Genomic DNA, 16,549 nt, shown 5'->3' on the forward strand with positions numbered 1-16,549 from the left:
ACCTGGTTAACAGTGGCTCCCACAGAGCCTTGGAGCAGCATCTGTAACATCTTAGCATCAGGCTGTTCTCTATGTGTGGCCACTGCCAGCTCTCTCGTCTTCTTCTGCATGTCCTCTATGGCCACCTCAATAGGAGTCAGGTCAAACTGGAAACAAAAATAGAAAGGTAATATTGTACAAAGCTATTGCTACAATTGCTTGACGTTCTACACTGTGAATGTGGCCCTTACCTCCTCTTTCTGGATGACATTGATACGAGTCTTAACGTAGGGGAAGGCGTGCATGGTGGTGAGGATGGTCTTCCTCTTGTACTGCTCGTTGAGCTCACCACGTGGCCGTCCGCTCTTGGTGAAGGGCGTGGTGTACATGAAGCGGCGCAGGTTGAAGTTCTTCTCAAAGTTTGTCATCCGGTCTTTCATCTCATAGTCATCAAAGAAGGGCTCCACGTAAGTGATCTGGATATATGCCTGCAGAGTGGTGGAGTTCACTGCTTACTGACACGTAGCAGACATAAATTGAAAATGCACTTTGCATGTACTTTTTCATGCATTTCAGGTGTTTGTTTCTGCATAAATCTAAATTTGCATGTTCTATACATATGACCAGTGGTTGACAAAATACTCAACCCCAATACTTGAGTCAAAGTATAGATACTCCTGATCAAATATTACTCAACTACAAGTGAAAGTTGCTCAGTCAAAAGTTTACACAAGTTAAAGTACTAGAATACTTGCTTTTAAAAATACTCAAGTATTCAAAAGCACAAATTACAAAGTACATGTTCTAATATCAATACATTGCTGTATTGTTTTCACAATGCATTTACAGAAACTTGTAACTCTCTGAAACCACCTAATGAATGCACTGACTTGCTTGTAGAACCACAAATGCAATCAAAGGCAAAAAGGACAGCCAAGGACAGATATGTAGCAGCCATCATGGTGGTTACAGTCTCCTACCTTGTTGGGGTTAAGTTGGTTTCTGTTCACTGGTGTCGAGTCCTTGATCATCACCAACGTGTCGTCTCCAAAACACTGACTGTAGAAGTTCTAGGAGTGGGAGAAATGCTTCAGTTAGTATACAGTATTGTTCATAATGCTGTCTATGGTGATTTTTATGCAAATATAATACAGATTTCATTGCCATTCAAGGCTATTCATGTAAGAATAAAATGTTAAGAGAACCCTTGAGAGCATGAAATAATTTGAATGTCATTTAGCAACTGATTCACAGACTTATTTGATTCAAGAGCGAGACTGACATCGTATTGTTCTTCATGACATTATTTCCCCGTTTAAGCATGTAAATGAATTCCAAGTTTTCCAGGCTCTCTAAAAGCTCAGTAAAGGCAGATGGATGATTGTGAGTCTTGCCCTCAGTCATTCTGTTCACTTTCTCAGTCACTCAGTCATTATCAGATTCCACCGGTCCAGCAAGGCACCATCTTCCCCTGTCACTCTACCTCAATCACACAGATTAATTCACAATATGCATATTAGTGCACACACACACACGCACACACGCACACACACACACACACACACACACACACACACACACACACTCCATGCATTTATACCTCCAGACGGTGTGATATCTCAGGCAGATGCGTGATCCCTGGCTCCTTGTAAATGAATTCCCGTTCGTCCAGGTCGCCAAACTTGGCCCCATAAAAACCCACCCGGAAATAGGTTCCAAACATCCTCTTATGGCCCTGCAGGGAAACAAAGACAGGATTTTATATTAGTCTTTGATAAGTATGACAGTGGTAACATATTCTTTTTAATTATGGCAATAGTCTTTTATGGGCTTTTTATTGTGAAGAACAATTTGAAGAAAAAAATGATATGCCTGCAAATCATTTGACCAAAAATAAACTCTTATTGTTCAGCACAATAACAATGTAAGTTGTCTTTTTCAAGGATGCCAATTATCCAAACTCATTTTAAAGGAACAGATTTTATGCACTGAATAAGGAAATGTAGGTTTTGCATTCTGCATTCGTTCTCACCATTTTTCTTATTTCTATCTTAATATTAATTGGACAAACCCTTACAGTGCAATGTTGTCATTACCTTCTGAATGATGTTATCAAAGGCTCTCTGCAGTTTATCATGAGTGGATGCCAGTTTTCTGAAATCTCTGTGAGCCTCTAGGATTGGTATGATGATCTTGTAGACCTCATTCACCGCCTCGTACAGACCACCCTGATGAGACAGACATCACTGCTGGTTAGCATGACCACATAGAGTATAGGAAGAGGGGATATTTGCATTTAACACCAAAAAAATAAAATCTTCTATAACATGCTTGCCCCGATATCTACATCTGCTCTTCCCCAATTCCATACTACATACCAGAGATGGGACCTAGCCATTGTTTTGCAAGTCACAGTTAAGTCTCAAGTCTTTGCACTGAAGTCAAGACGGGAAAGTCCTAAGTCCTAAACTTTGGGTTTAGAGTCCCAAACAAGGCATAAAGCACACTTCTCCAGTTTAACAACAGAGCCTCGACCTACCATTCTCAAATGTTGAATGAAGATGAGAGTTGTTGCATCTCCATTTATAATTTTCAACCTGGACATTTTGCATACTGCAATTCAATTTTCTGTTGATCAAGGCATAGATCTGTACATGAACAAAATTATCTTTAGTATCTCTTTCTAACTTAAAGTAACAAAGATCTCAGTTTTGTTCTCTTTCATGGCACCTACGACAGTAAGCAGTAATTATAGGTTTGTTTTTGGACGTCACGTCACAGAGATTATCATCTGTCGTCATCAATCTTTTCTTTGTTTATTTGCAACGCGAGCAGAGACTGGAAAAATACAGTATGCCACTTCACAATCACAAGTGAGTTGAAGAGCGAGTGTTGCATTGGCTCCACCTACCCTCTCTGGCAGACTAACCACTGCTGAGTGATGGAAAAATGCGTCACTGAATGTGTACCGCTATTCCTGGCAATGTCGCTACAGACACGTAGTTCATAATATTATAAAAACACAAGCTTTCATTGGTGGATCATAGGCTTAATAATCAGATAGATAGTTACTTAACCTTTTAAGTGAAAATCTTTGAGATGATTACTTTCACACTAAACATAAATATCTTAAATATGAGCGCAGTTTTATTGTCTCACATTGCTGAAGAGCTCAGCCGCCTGCTCAAGCAATCCCACCAGGCCGCTCTCCGTGAAGTAGCGTCCCGAACACACCCCGTCCTCGTCCGGGGACAGAATGTCATCCGACACCGCCGACTCCTCCAGCACGTTAGGGGATATGTTCTGAGGAGAAAATCAGTCACCTAATCAATCAATTAGCCCTCCTAATCAAATAATCAATCACATGGCTGACTTTAAAAGGAGATGTCCTGCAGTGGGAAATGGAACTAATTTGATGACCATCCAATCAATGACCTGCTGACTGCTGCAGCTTAGAGTGTCCTGTCCCAGAGAGCGCCACAGAGGTCCTGTGTGTGTGACATCGATAGCAGCATCTTCATAGTTTCTGTTATAACTGTTTGTTTTCAGTTCAGAGAAACTGTCTGTTCACATGTTCCCACAGGAGCACATTTGCCTTTTTCCCCCCTTCAACTTCAAAGGCGCTGTGTTAAGCAGCGCTACCAGGGGACCATATTTATATGTTGACGTTATGAGTGTACAGCTCCCCCCTCTGGACACACACACACCAAATTTGGAAATATTCCGTGGGGAGATGTGTGATGTGGTGTGTTGTGCAGGGGAGGTTTTGCCTCTGTTCAACAAAACAACCAAAAGTCACGACAAACAAATGATGAATGCTTATTTACTGTGGCTGCGATTGTTCCCTTCTTCACTCTGAACATGTGTTTACTATTAGCTCCTCCCTAATTTGGTGTATTTATCTGTGTTTGTGTTCTCTACCTGGAAGGTGACGCTGCCAACAGGTAGATACTTGTGATCTTCCAGCATGCTGAGATACTCAGCCACCAGTGCAGCAGCGTGGACCAGACACATGGCCGACTCCGTGTAACACTTCCTGTTGTTGTGCTTCTCTGCCATGTTCTGCAGCCAGGTCAGACGCAGGTCAGGAGACGTCTGATAGCCCTTCGCTATCCTGAGGAGGAGAGGAGAAGGAGGGTTTTGTAGTTATTTTCATCACGTGTTTCCCCCTTATTTAACCTGATTAAAATCTGGTTGAGATTAACATCTCTTTTTGAAGAGAGTCTTCAAAAAAGCTTTAAGACAATAAATGCACCAAACCAGCCCTGTCTCCTAGAAATTACCCTTGTATACAACTAATTTGCAACACCAAATAAGTTTTGAGGAAAACATAATGCTGACTGAAATAATTTTCCTATTAACATAATAAGTAAATGTTGTTAATTACCATACCTGGCAACTAATTTTGTTTTATGACAAAATAGTGCTGCAGTCATTATGTATTTGGTGACTACATATATGTCAATTTATTTTGGCAGAAGACTTATTACTCTAAGGTCTGCATCTGACTTTAATTCAAGGTCAGAATGTTTGGGGATAATGATGAATAATCAATCAACAAACTTAAAACTTTTAAGCAACATATATTTAACAAGCAATCAATTAATGTCACAACGGGTCAGCATGAAACTGAGGCAAACATGGCTCAGCCACATTTACAGTGGTTTGTAGAAATTATGTACCAGAGAAAACAGAGCTGATCTCTGGTGTAACATTAATGCATAAACTCTGCAGCATCAACCTACAACACTCTGTCCAGCAGCTAGCGTTGCCATGACAGTGTTGTCAACAATAGGCAAATAGCATAAGCCACATTAAAATCAGATTCATCTGGGGACAGGATCAGCAGCTGCACTGTATATTCAGCGTCACTTACAATGTATTAATCAAAATTTATTTGAAAATAGAAAATGTTACATTTCATAGCATATTGTATTCATAACATGAGGTATTGGCTAGGTTTGGATAGACTTGCTATTCAGTCCAGATGATGACCTTGGTCTAGACTTTGAGAAACCCTGAAGAGAGAGAATATTTAAAAGCAAAATGTATGCACGGGAGTAAGAGTGGCAGTGATGAAAAAATTTGGGTCGTTTAGGTTTTTTATGGGCAAAAAAAAGGGGGGAGGAATGTTTTCCTGTTCCTGGAATGCATGAATAACCATTAGCCAAACAACACGGGAATAAATCTTGAATGGATTTGTTTATAAAGCAGGTGAGTCACTATACTATGCTTACAAATGAATTCACGCATCTGGAGACCAAATGTCTTGAGCATCAATGACCTGTTGTGTTTGGTAGTGTGGAGGTGGTGTGAGTCTAGGTAAGTGTGTGAATCTAACGGGTCGTTCTGTGCAGACGCCAAACACTCACCAGGTGACTGGGACCAAAACCCAAACAGAAAGGTGCATGATAAATGACGCATGGAGGTGACATTAGAGCATGTTGAGGTAATGTGCCTGAATCAACATACAGCACATGTATGTTCTCTTTGTCTCACTGTTTGCCCTTCATGTTCTCACACACACACACACAGTTTGCATTTGCATATACACAAAGCCAGATCAGAAGACTAAACTGCTACCACATGGTTACCATAGTGAGGGCACCAAATAGAGGCAAAACAGCCCAGACCACAGAGAAATAGGAAACAGCAGCGCAACATAGAGAGAAGCCACAGGGTGATGAGAGACAGAAAGAGGAGAGGAGAGAGTGAGATATTAAAAGACAGACAGTGAAGACAGAGAGAGACTAGAATTACCACCTCATGGTTGTATTCCTCCGCCAACCAGTCAAGTTACAGTTTACATTCATGTCTGTGCAGACTCATATAATATATGAAGTGAAGACTTCGTAGAAATTAAAAAAAGGTATTACGTGTACTTTTTGGCAGTTCTCACTACACAGACATATATGAATCCAGTGAATAACGTCCAGTGAGAAACACGCTGTCCTCACTTAGAGACTACTCTAAAAGGAGTACAGAGGAGTGATTGAGAGCTGAATATTATGATGTCACGATGAAGTTGACCTTTGACCTTTTAGCACATGAATTCTCTAGTTATGACGAATAACTCATTTGTCCTAGAGTCCAGGGGGACATTTGTACCAAAGAAACCCGTTGGTCTTTTTGACATATCATGTTCTCGTGACTTCTGACCACTAGAATTTTACAACTTCGTCTTTGAGTCCAAGTAGACATTTGTACCAGCTTTGAAGAAATTCCCTCATGGCATTCTTGAGATATCACATTCACAGGAATGGGATTAACATGAGGTTGAAGTGAGCCTCACCTTTGACCTTTGACCACAAAAATCTAATCACTTCATCCTTGAGTCCAGGTAGACATTTGTACCAAATTTCAGGCATTGTTGAGATATTGTATTCACAAGAAAGGGGCAGAAATGACCCTGTGAGTCACTGTGAGTGGAGTGGAGGTTTGTATCAAATTTAACAAAAAAAAAATCTAAAGACATTATTGATATTGTATAACAACAAGACAGAAAGAAGAGGAGGGAGTGAGATAGGGTGACACTGAAGACAGAGAGATGGAGAGACAGCTTTTAAAGATGTTTCTCACCTGTACATGAGGTCCATGAGCATCTCAGGATCTTCCTGGAACTCCCTCATCTTCACCGTGTCTGACAAAATACTGTTGAGGTTTCTCAGAAGCTCATCCACCTGAAAACACAGACACACAAGAGTGAAGCATGAGGCTACAATACAATCGATAATGCAGCAGTTCGTGTGTCTGTGATTGATTATTTTCTACCTGTGAGGGCAGCTGAGTGTTCTGCATCTCAGTGTCCTCCTCTGCGTAGGCCAGGATGGTTCGGAGTGAGCGTCGTAAGTATTCCTCCTGGAAGTCCGATGACTTGCCCACCAGTGAGGCCAGAGACATGGTGACCTGCATCTTCACTCTTGAGAAGTTCTAATGGAGACAGACGAGACCACAGTGAACATCAGTGTTAAACATTTTTGCAGTGTTTATCATACAATAAGACAAAGTGCACATTTGTGATGAGAAACTGCAGCCTAGCAACGCTGAATTTCATGTGATTATGGACTTCCACAGACTCTGAAATTAAAACATTTTTTCCTCTTGATGCATTCGCTGTGAGCTAAAGAAAAAAACTGTAATATATTCAATGGCTAGATGAGGCTCACTAAAATATAACAGACAAATGTGGTTTGCAAGAACACAAACGTTCCTTCCTCCAGCCCCATTTTACTACATTTTGCCTCTAAATTGCTTAGTTACCATAAATCCCCTAATAATGGCCAAGGCATGTATTTACTTCAAAAATTAAAAAAAAAAGTGGTTCTCCATCAGACACAGTGCATTATGTTTGTTGTTTTAATAGAGCTAGGGGATGTTGTCTGTCGTTCCTGTTACTAACCTGCAGAGCTACAGATTATGGGGCGTTAACTAGGCTGTGCAAAACATGACATTAGAGTCAATACTTCAAATGTAGGCATACAGTATTAACAATGTAACCAACATGCAAATATTAAAAAGGGTTTTTTATTTTTGGTAGCCCCAAAATACTTTGCAAATACATTATGATCACGCTTGCCAAAAAAAAAAAAAAAAATCTAAACAAAAGCTAATATCATGGATGGAATAAAAACAGCTGCAATACTGTATGGCAGCCAGTCTCAACCAGTAACTGGTGGGCCTCAGAGCGCCATCTAGTGGGAGGAAGGAAGAGGTGCTGCATAATAGTGAGACTAAAATTAAAAAAGAAAACATTGGGGTTGAAATGTAGTTATTTATATGTCTAAATGTTCTCAAGAATTCACGTAATAAAAAAACATCAAATGAAAATGCAGAATTTCAATGACCAGTTACATTTGAATATTACCACGTCATTCATGATACATCACAGGGTAGAACCAAATGTGTTTTGCCACTGTTAGATACAGCGACACAAAATGGATCTGTGTTTGAAACAAAAAGGTGATGTGGGAGACGACCCTGCACCAATGAAAGCTCCAAAGCCTGTGGTGAGGAAGTATGACCCAGAATACATTACATTTTGATTCATAATGGCAGGCAGCGATGTTGAGCCAAAAGCACAGTGAGTCAAATGTGACGATATCATGTCAGGGCGCAGTCGATTTTTTTCTTCTTTTTTGTCATGTTACGTGTTTTTTATCCTTTATTTGGGAAGTGTTCCTTATATTTTTTAACAATCAGAAGAAGAGTTATACAAGTTTAAGAAGCCCTGCTGGATGGGAATCAAGCAGGAGAGTTGTGGTCTGGTAATTCAACCTCCTCCTTATCTGACCTTCAAGTTCTCTACAGAGACAATACAAAATATAAAAAAAGTCAAATTAAATTAATAAAATAGATTTGAAATCAGACTGCTTACACACTTTACTTTGTGTACACTTTGCATGTTTAGAGGATCTTCTAACATGGAATAGAAACCTATCAAAGATTTCCCAAATCTTTTCAAGTCATGCAATACTGTATCTTTGGAAACACTTTGCTCACGTATGCTTATATTTTGCAGCACACAGAACAAGAGAGCTGCAACAGATATGTTATTATTATACATCTGCAAAAGGATAATAAGCAATGCTAAGCTGCTGAAAGCTGTTTTTGTTTTTTTGCCTCCTCTAAATCTTTGTCCCTTGTCCCCTCCCTTTCCTTGTCTCTCCATCCTTCACTCTACCTGTCCATGATAACAGGCCTGACAAACACCCCTCCATCCTCTGCAGCGAGGACTGTGTGTATGTGCAAGCGAGTGTGTGCTCGTGTATGTGTGAAGTCCCATCTATCTCCAGCATGACCAGCTAAGCGGGAAATGATCTCCCATTAGCAGAGACATAATCACCCATGGATCATCTCTACGGCCCCATTCTGTTCAACTGAGCATGGAGCCAGAGCCTAACCACCCATCACTGCCCTCTAACTCAGTGTGTACGTGTGTGTGTGTGCATGCTCAAAAGTAGCCTAAATGATAGCTTAAGTCAACACATAACCCTCTTTGTCTTGCTCTCTCCTTTTCTTTCTCGCCTACCCTCGTTCCCCCAGCTTTCTTTCCACCCTTTCCATAACCAGACAAGTTTTAACCACAGGTATCTGCTTTTTTGGGCATTTGTTCCATTTCTGGAAATAAAACCCGGCATTTTCTCGTTTTATTACGACAATCTAAAATTAAAGCAAATGATGGAAAGAGGGGAAAAGTGTGTGTGACAGACGGAGAGCAAGACGAGGGTGGATGAAGGGATCAAAACATAAACAAAGAAAGAGGCAGAGCGTAAGTTCTGTATGAATGAGTCATACGGCTGCTACGCTAATTCAGATCACAGCTCCCTCTGTATACACCATATAAACAAACATACGCGGGGACACGCAGATGGGAAATACGCTCTTTAAACTGGAGATACTCTGTGTGTGTGTGTGTGTGTGTGTGTGTGTGTGTGTGTGTGTGTGTGTGTGTGTGTGTGTGTGTGTGCGCTCCACAGGCCGGTGCCTGACTTTCATTAACGGGTCCTGTGTAAACACAGGAAATATCGACTGCAACTGCAGCTATCAAACTAGCAGAGAAAAAGAAAGAAGACGAACCATCCTAAACCTTTCATCCTTCAGATCTGTCTCTTTTAGGACTGTAACTAATGATCATTTTCAATTTTCAATTCAACGAGGCTTTATTGGCATGACTGTAACAGAATACATCATCTGTCAACAACCCAAAGATATTCAGTTTACTGTCACAGAGGAGTAAAGAAACCAGAAAATATTCACATTTAAGAAGCTGAAATCAGAGAATTTTGATTTTCTTCTCTTAAAAAAATTACTCAAACTGAATAGTCAATTTTAATTTAAGTTTAATTTAATAAACGATTCATAATGGGTTACTTGATTAATCATTGCAGATTCACACTCTTAAAAATAAATATGCTAACTGGAACCACCTTTGGCTTTTCCCCAGAGGAGAACCCTTTTTGGTTCCTGACAGGTTCCACTTGGAACCCTTTCAGAGCATTCTACCTAGAAGCCAACACAGAAGGTTATACCTAGAATCATCTGGTAAAGGTTCCACTCAGAACCACCTACAAGAAGTTCTTCAGAAAAAACGTCTGTGGTGTACAGAGAGCTTTTCCACCCAGAACCCTCTCTCGGGGTTCTATCCAGAACCTTTACACCTTCTAAGTATGCTCACAAGTAACCACCTAGGAGGTTCTATTGAGAATCTTTTTTTATTCCAGTGGTTTTAGCTACAACCCACCAAGGGGGTTCTACCAAGAACCATTTTACATTCCAATGGTTTTATCTAAAACAAGTTTTAGTCTAAGACCCGGCCTGGGGGTTCTTCTGAGAACCTTTTTTATATTTCAAGTGTTTCATCTAGAACCCACCTAGGGAGTTCTATTGAGAAATTTTTTGTATTCCAAATATTTTTTCTAGAACAGACTCAGGGGGTTCTACGGACAACCTTTTTTATTCAAATCCTTTTATCTAGAACATACTTCAGGGGTTCTACATAGAACCTTTATATATTTCACGGGTTTTATCTAAAAACCCAGCAGTTCTACCAAGAACCTTTTTTGTATTCCAACGCTTTTATCTAGAACCCACTCAGGGGGTTGTACTGAGAACCTTTTCATTTTAAAGTACAAAACATCCTTAATGAATCATCGATGAAAGAGTTTTCAACAGTCCTTGAAGAACTCTTCTGAAAAGGGTTCTTTGAATGTAAAATACACCCTTACAAAGAGCCCTTGATGAACCATTTCTTTAAAAAAAAAAAAAAAGGTTCTGGGTAGCACCTTAGCCATTCAGGGAGAACCTTTTTGGAGTGAAGTCTCTTTTCAATCCTGTCGTTTTTATTTCTCTCCATCACTGCTTCACCTCTGGCAGGAAGCACTCCTCTGTCTCTATCGTGACTTCCTCCTTTCCTCCCTTTTCAAATTCCCTCTCCCTCTCCCTGCCCTTGAGGCACACATACTTACACATACACACATATGTACTGAAACACGCACACACACACACACACACACACACACAGAGGTCTGGCTGTCATTAGTTAAAGAGGGGTAGGAGGAACACGGGGAGGCAGACAGTGACATATCTCTCTGCTCTCTACTCAGAGACACATCCTTCAGCAGAAACTTTCTGCGGCACGCTCAAAATAGACATGGAAAAGACATTAAAGCCGAGCAGGAGAGGAAAAGTGGAGAAGATGGGATAAGATGTGTGTGACTCCCTGCTTCTATGTGCATCATAAGCAATTCTCTCATGTGCACTTAAATTAAATTTAATCTGACATAAATGCAATTCCATTTGCAAGCCAAGATGTTAGATTAGGTTTTAGCTGTCAGAAAGGTGCTTGACATTTGCTTTGTCTGGGTGTTTCTGTGTGTGCATCCTTAACATATGCACAGGATCATCTTTTGTGTGTGATGTGTGTGTGTGTGTGTGTGTGTGTGTGTGTGTGTGTGTGTGTGTGTGTGTGTGTGTGTGTGTGTGTGTGTGTGTGTGTGTGTGTGATGTTTGTGTGTGTGTGTGTGAGTGTGTGCTTACGCTGGCATTGCTGTAGCTGTATCTCATGATGAGGTAGAGGGTGGCACAGGCCTGGCTCCTGTTCTCGTCGACAGGGCTGCTGCAGTACTGAAGCACCTTCTGGCACAGGTCTGCACACTGCTCCGCCTCCTCCTCAAACAACAGGTCCCCAAACTGCACACAAACATGCACACATACAGATAAATGAAACCAGACACACACACACACACACAGATCCACAAACAATTCAGGCCTGTATCAGCAGTTTGCCACCCCCACAAACAAATAAGATTTAATTTAGACACAGATAGTGTTCGTGTATACACACCCACCCACACACGCCCTACGAAATTTGCCATCCACACACACACACACACACACACACACACGCACACACACATGTCATAGTGAAAATACCTTGACAACAAGCGCTCTGAGTGTGCTGAAGGTGTGAGAGAGAAAAGTGGTACTCTGGTTGCAGGTGAGAGAGTGGAGTAACACCTTCAACACCCCACCAACCACGCTGTCCTTACACTCAGCCAGTGGCACTGCCTGGACAAAAGAGATGGGAAAAAAAAGACAAAATCATATGAGACAAATCACAATACTCATAAATTAGGGATGCAACTAGCAATTTCATTATCGATTAATCTGATGATTACTCTCACAATTAATCAATTAATCATTTAGCCTAAAAAATGTCAAAAAAATATATTTTTTATTATTTACTAATTATATACGTAATCTGAGTCAAAATGTAGCAGAAGGTAATTTCTATATTTACGCTGATTATGTCAGAAATTATTGTGCAGAAACTCTTGTGCAGGTGGCACATTTCATTTTATGTTCACTCTGTTCACGCCTGTTTTTACTCTTATTTATTCTAATAACACACTTCATGACATTGCTCTGGTTCGAACAGGTGTTGTGCCTTCAATCCACTCTCTCAGGGTTCATGTGAATATCTAATCAGGAATTTTGATGGTATTTTAATTGTGCATACAAATGCAAACACATTTTATGATACAGTCTACCTAACAGTGTGTCCTCAATGTGACAAACATTGAGTCTGCTGAAGGATGACTAGCACATGCTTTCTGGTTCTGCCCTACATTATGTAACTTTTGGACTGCAATTTTTGAGTGCGTCTGGACAAACTCAATACACAGAATAGATTTGAGATAATTTAGGGACCTTTCTTGGCACAGAGTCATATACCAGCATCCATCCATTTTACCAGCGCGGTTATTTGAGTGGGTTTGCTATCTAACGTGATACACTTTTTCATGTTACTCTGCATTGCTCCTGAGATTATACTATTGTGACAACATCTTTTGAAAGATTATTATGTAATCCTGTAAACTCTCTGGTACCCTTTTTGCATTCTGCTTGTGTTGTGTTTTCTTTGTATTGTTTGGTATGTATATTAACAGTCTTGGATCCCTCTGCAGCCGCAAAATATCAGGAAAACTTTACAATAGAGTGCAATCTAATACCAACTTACCAAAGGACTGCATTATATTTTTAATGTGTACAAACTGCAAATACAGTGTTGAAAGATATTGCATGACCTGTACCTGTACAATGGTTTCCAGCAGGTCCAGTACTATAAGGTTACTCTCTGTGGCTAAGTTTCCACTGATCAGAGCCTCCTGGTCCAGCTCTGCTTTCGTCCTGATGGAAGGTGGTGAAAATTAGACAGATACTTAGAGAGGACAGGAAAGCAAAAAAAGATCTAAATAAAGAAAAGCAGGGAGAATTATCTAAATAAAGCACAAAAACATGGTCAGTGTGGATTTACTTTATCAGACCCCTAAGCCAAAACTCTACTACTATTCCTCCCAGCTGTTATGCACGTTACACAGTTACATTTAGTACCAGGGATCGATGCTTGCAAAATATGTGAACCTGCTCACTCTTCTAAAAAATGTTTTACATTTTCTTATGTTTGTTATCAAATAACAAATTAAAGATTCTCTTTGATAAGAGAGATGTCCATCTTGAGGATAAATCTGTTAGAAATTGATTTGAATCTGGATGTTCTCTTCTGTTTGTGCTTTTTGGAAGTGTTATTTTGCTCGCCTGCTAGTTTGTTACCTTCCCTTAAGCATCTGATTTTGTTGTGATATATAATTGTCAAAACTGTCTTTTGTGAATCCTCTGGCTGCCAATAAAAGGCAAAAATTAAAAATAAATAATAAAGAAGGATGGGAAGTTTTGAAAACTAGGCAGCAGATATGCAATTTATAACTTACTTATCCTGTCTGTCGTTGGTTTGTCTCCACTGAGTGAGGTCTTTTCTCCATCGTAGGTTCTCTCTCTGACCCATGGTCCTGTCCATTCCTGTGAGGGAATCATTGCAAGAAAACAGCTAGTGAAAGAAATATTGTGCATATTTATTTGAGTACAAATTATGTACTGAACTGCATCATAGGAATTAGAGCTACAGCGATAAGTCAATTAGTTGTTTGACCAAAAAATAACTGCCACCTATTTTGATAATCATGAAAGTAATTTTTCATGCAAAAATGGAAAATTTTCATCCTCCCAGGTTTTGAGATTTTCCTGCTTTTTGAAATCATTTCAAAATGAATATCTTAAGATATTTAAAGACCTAAAACTTTGAGACATTTTCCACAGCGTCACTCTGTAATTTAGATTTTTTCCTCTCTTAATATCTGTCTTATTGCTATTTTGTTGGTCAAATGATTAATTGATGAATCTAGAAAATAATCTTATAGAAACCAATGCAGTCTAAAAGATTAATTAACTGTTACTGATAATTTTTTGACAATTACAGCTGTATTTTCACAATACTCAAATATTTACTTGAGGTCCATTTACAGCAGGGTATATCCGTAATTGAAATGCTGCTTAACACAGGCCAGACATGAGTTGTACAAAATTCCTGACTGTGTAACCTGAAATTGGCTCTTGCTGTGACTTGCTGACCGCACATTTATAAAATACTGATAACATTTTGAAAATCTGTGTGTTCACTACTTTTAGAGTGAGTTCATATTCAAAACTTTGAAATACTGCAGAAAATGCAGATCTAAAATTTGACAGACAAGCAATTCCAAGAGGTATTTCCTTAAAGTGCAAGGAGATACAGTACCTCCAACTCGTTTCATCATTTCCCCACGGGCTCCCATCCCTCTAAGCAGAGCTTCTTCCAGCTGCAGCTTGGCCTGATGAGATTTCTGTAAGGCCTGGGTGCTCACTTTATCCGTGCTCTGCTTACCCTACAAACACACATAAACACATATTCACCAGGTATGAACACAAAGCACATACAGTATTTTAACTTAATCTCTATGATAAATACACAATGCAGACATAGACATACAAATACACAGCCATCCAGGATGTAAAGTTTACATCTGCATTCATATAAACATAAAATGAAGTCAGATGAGGGCTGCAGAACAATACAAAACAAGTTGACACATGAATAAACTGACCCTGTACTCGTAGCAGGATATACAGATCGTGAGCAGCTCCAGCAGCTTGTTGAGCTGCGAGGGAGGCATATCTACAGTCCAGCGCTGAATCAGACTCCTGTCAGCGTTCTTCATCACCCAAAGAAAACACACCAACAGGTGGCGACTGGTGTCTGCTGCCAGGGTGGCTACAGATTTACCTTGCTGGGAACAGGAGAGGAAAGGAGACATATATGTAAGGTGATACGGTATAATGTAGCTGTCACTGGAGAGACAGAAGCACCTGCATACACACAAAATGTCCAAACATGCATTTGCTGTATTGGCACACAGACTGAGAAATCACCTACCGGGACAGTAATCAAAGTGATGCACACAAAGCAGGACACACATAAAAAGGTAAAAAAAAAAAAAAAACATCTGTATAATGCATAATGCTTTATACCACCAACTATGACACTGATGTTAGTGAAACTGGATCATATTTTACAGAGAAAATGTTTTCTGGTTTTTCCTCTCATGGCCTCCAGCTGCTCTACCTCAATTCTATGAATTACAGAGCTTTCTGATGGACACTGAAGTTAACTGGTGGTAAATGTAGCTGATGTTATCTAGTTAGCTAGTAGCTATTAGCTTAGTTAGTTGTATTGCTTGTTTTTCAGAGCACTATGGTAGTGTTGGAGTTAAGGCAACCAGAAGGTTTTCAGGCATGGGGCAGCGAGTAATGCTGGTGGACAGCGGCGCTGGTGTCACTGCAGCCAGGTGAATGGGAAACGTAACCAGGCTCAGCCTCTACAGACCTCGTAGCAGAGGCAAAGACACCGAAAAGGACATCGATGGAGGAAGCTACATGTTTGCTAGTAGGTGGCAAGAACTTAAGGAAATAAAAAACTACAGACAGACAGAGGCTGAGCTGGTCTTCTTTGTGTTGAACTAGAAAGTAACATTAGCTGGCTTGCAACGTCTTGCGCTGTTCTTGCTAGTTTTTGTCATACCAATGCACAAACGCAAATGTACAGCTGTCCATACTTAGTACACCGGTGTATGAGAGAATTGCACTCTGAACCTGGGCTCACCAAAGTGTGAAAAATAACATATCTTACATAACATTGCTTTAAAGGATCAGTGTGCAAAAATTAGTGGCATCTAGCAATGAAATAGCAGATTTCAACCAACTCGCCTGCTAAGCATGCAGGAGAAACTATAGTGGCCACGAAACTCCTGCAGTAGTACAGTACAGTAGAAACATGGTGGACTCCATGGAAAAGGACCCACGGTTTATGCAAATAAAAACATCTCATTCTAAGGTTATGAAAATAGAACAATTTTTATTTTTAGGTGATTATACACTAATGAAAACCTAAAATTTAAATGAGTATTATATTTCAGTTCTGCCAATCGAGTCTTTTTTACCCACTTAATCTTTTAAGTGTATTCACTGTATATTGTATCAGGAGAATACTTTGATCCAAAGTGCTTTACAGCACTGTGATTTTTTTTTTTTTTTCATAGCTGACCCTCACTACAAAACACATGGATAACATTGTCAGTGGCAGTCTCCAGCAGTACCCACTGAGTTATATAACAAGTGTATCTAACAAACTAACTGTATA

General features: G+C 39.9%; 1 protein-coding gene across 1 annotated transcript in view; it reads right to left on the bottom strand.

Annotated features, from left to right (window-relative positions):
• Positions 1 to 16,549, bottom strand: part of dock8 (dedicator of cytokinesis 8) — a 77,027-nt gene that overhangs the window by 6,912 nt on the left and 53,566 nt on the right. Inside the window, exons 31-45 of the mRNA XM_084728709.1 lie at positions 14,958 to 15,140; positions 14,612 to 14,738; positions 13,749 to 13,836; positions 13,071 to 13,167; positions 11,911 to 12,045; positions 11,515 to 11,667; positions 6,751 to 6,909; positions 6,559 to 6,659; positions 3,901 to 4,093; positions 3,139 to 3,282; positions 2,076 to 2,207; positions 1,580 to 1,714; positions 960 to 1,049; positions 231 to 467; positions 3 to 146 (exon numbers count right to left, since the gene is read on the bottom strand). Coding sequence (XP_084584835.1) covers positions 3 to 146; positions 231 to 467; positions 960 to 1,049; positions 1,580 to 1,714; positions 2,076 to 2,207; positions 3,139 to 3,282; positions 3,901 to 4,093; positions 6,559 to 6,659; positions 6,751 to 6,909; positions 11,515 to 11,667; positions 11,911 to 12,045; positions 13,071 to 13,167; positions 13,749 to 13,836; positions 14,612 to 14,738; positions 14,958 to 15,140 — 2,118 coding nt within the window. The remainder of the gene's footprint in view (positions 1 to 2; positions 147 to 230; positions 468 to 959; positions 1,050 to 1,579; positions 1,715 to 2,075; positions 2,208 to 3,138; positions 3,283 to 3,900; positions 4,094 to 6,558; positions 6,660 to 6,750; positions 6,910 to 11,514; positions 11,668 to 11,910; positions 12,046 to 13,070; positions 13,168 to 13,748; positions 13,837 to 14,611; positions 14,739 to 14,957; positions 15,141 to 16,549) is intronic.

The sequence above is a fragment of the Lutjanus erythropterus genome, chromosome 10 (genome assembly GCF_056507025.1).
Source record: "Lutjanus erythropterus isolate fLutEry1 chromosome 10, fLutEry1.hap2, whole genome shotgun sequence".
NCBI lineage: Eukaryota > Metazoa > Chordata > Actinopteri > Lutjaniformes > Lutjanidae > Lutjanus > Lutjanus erythropterus.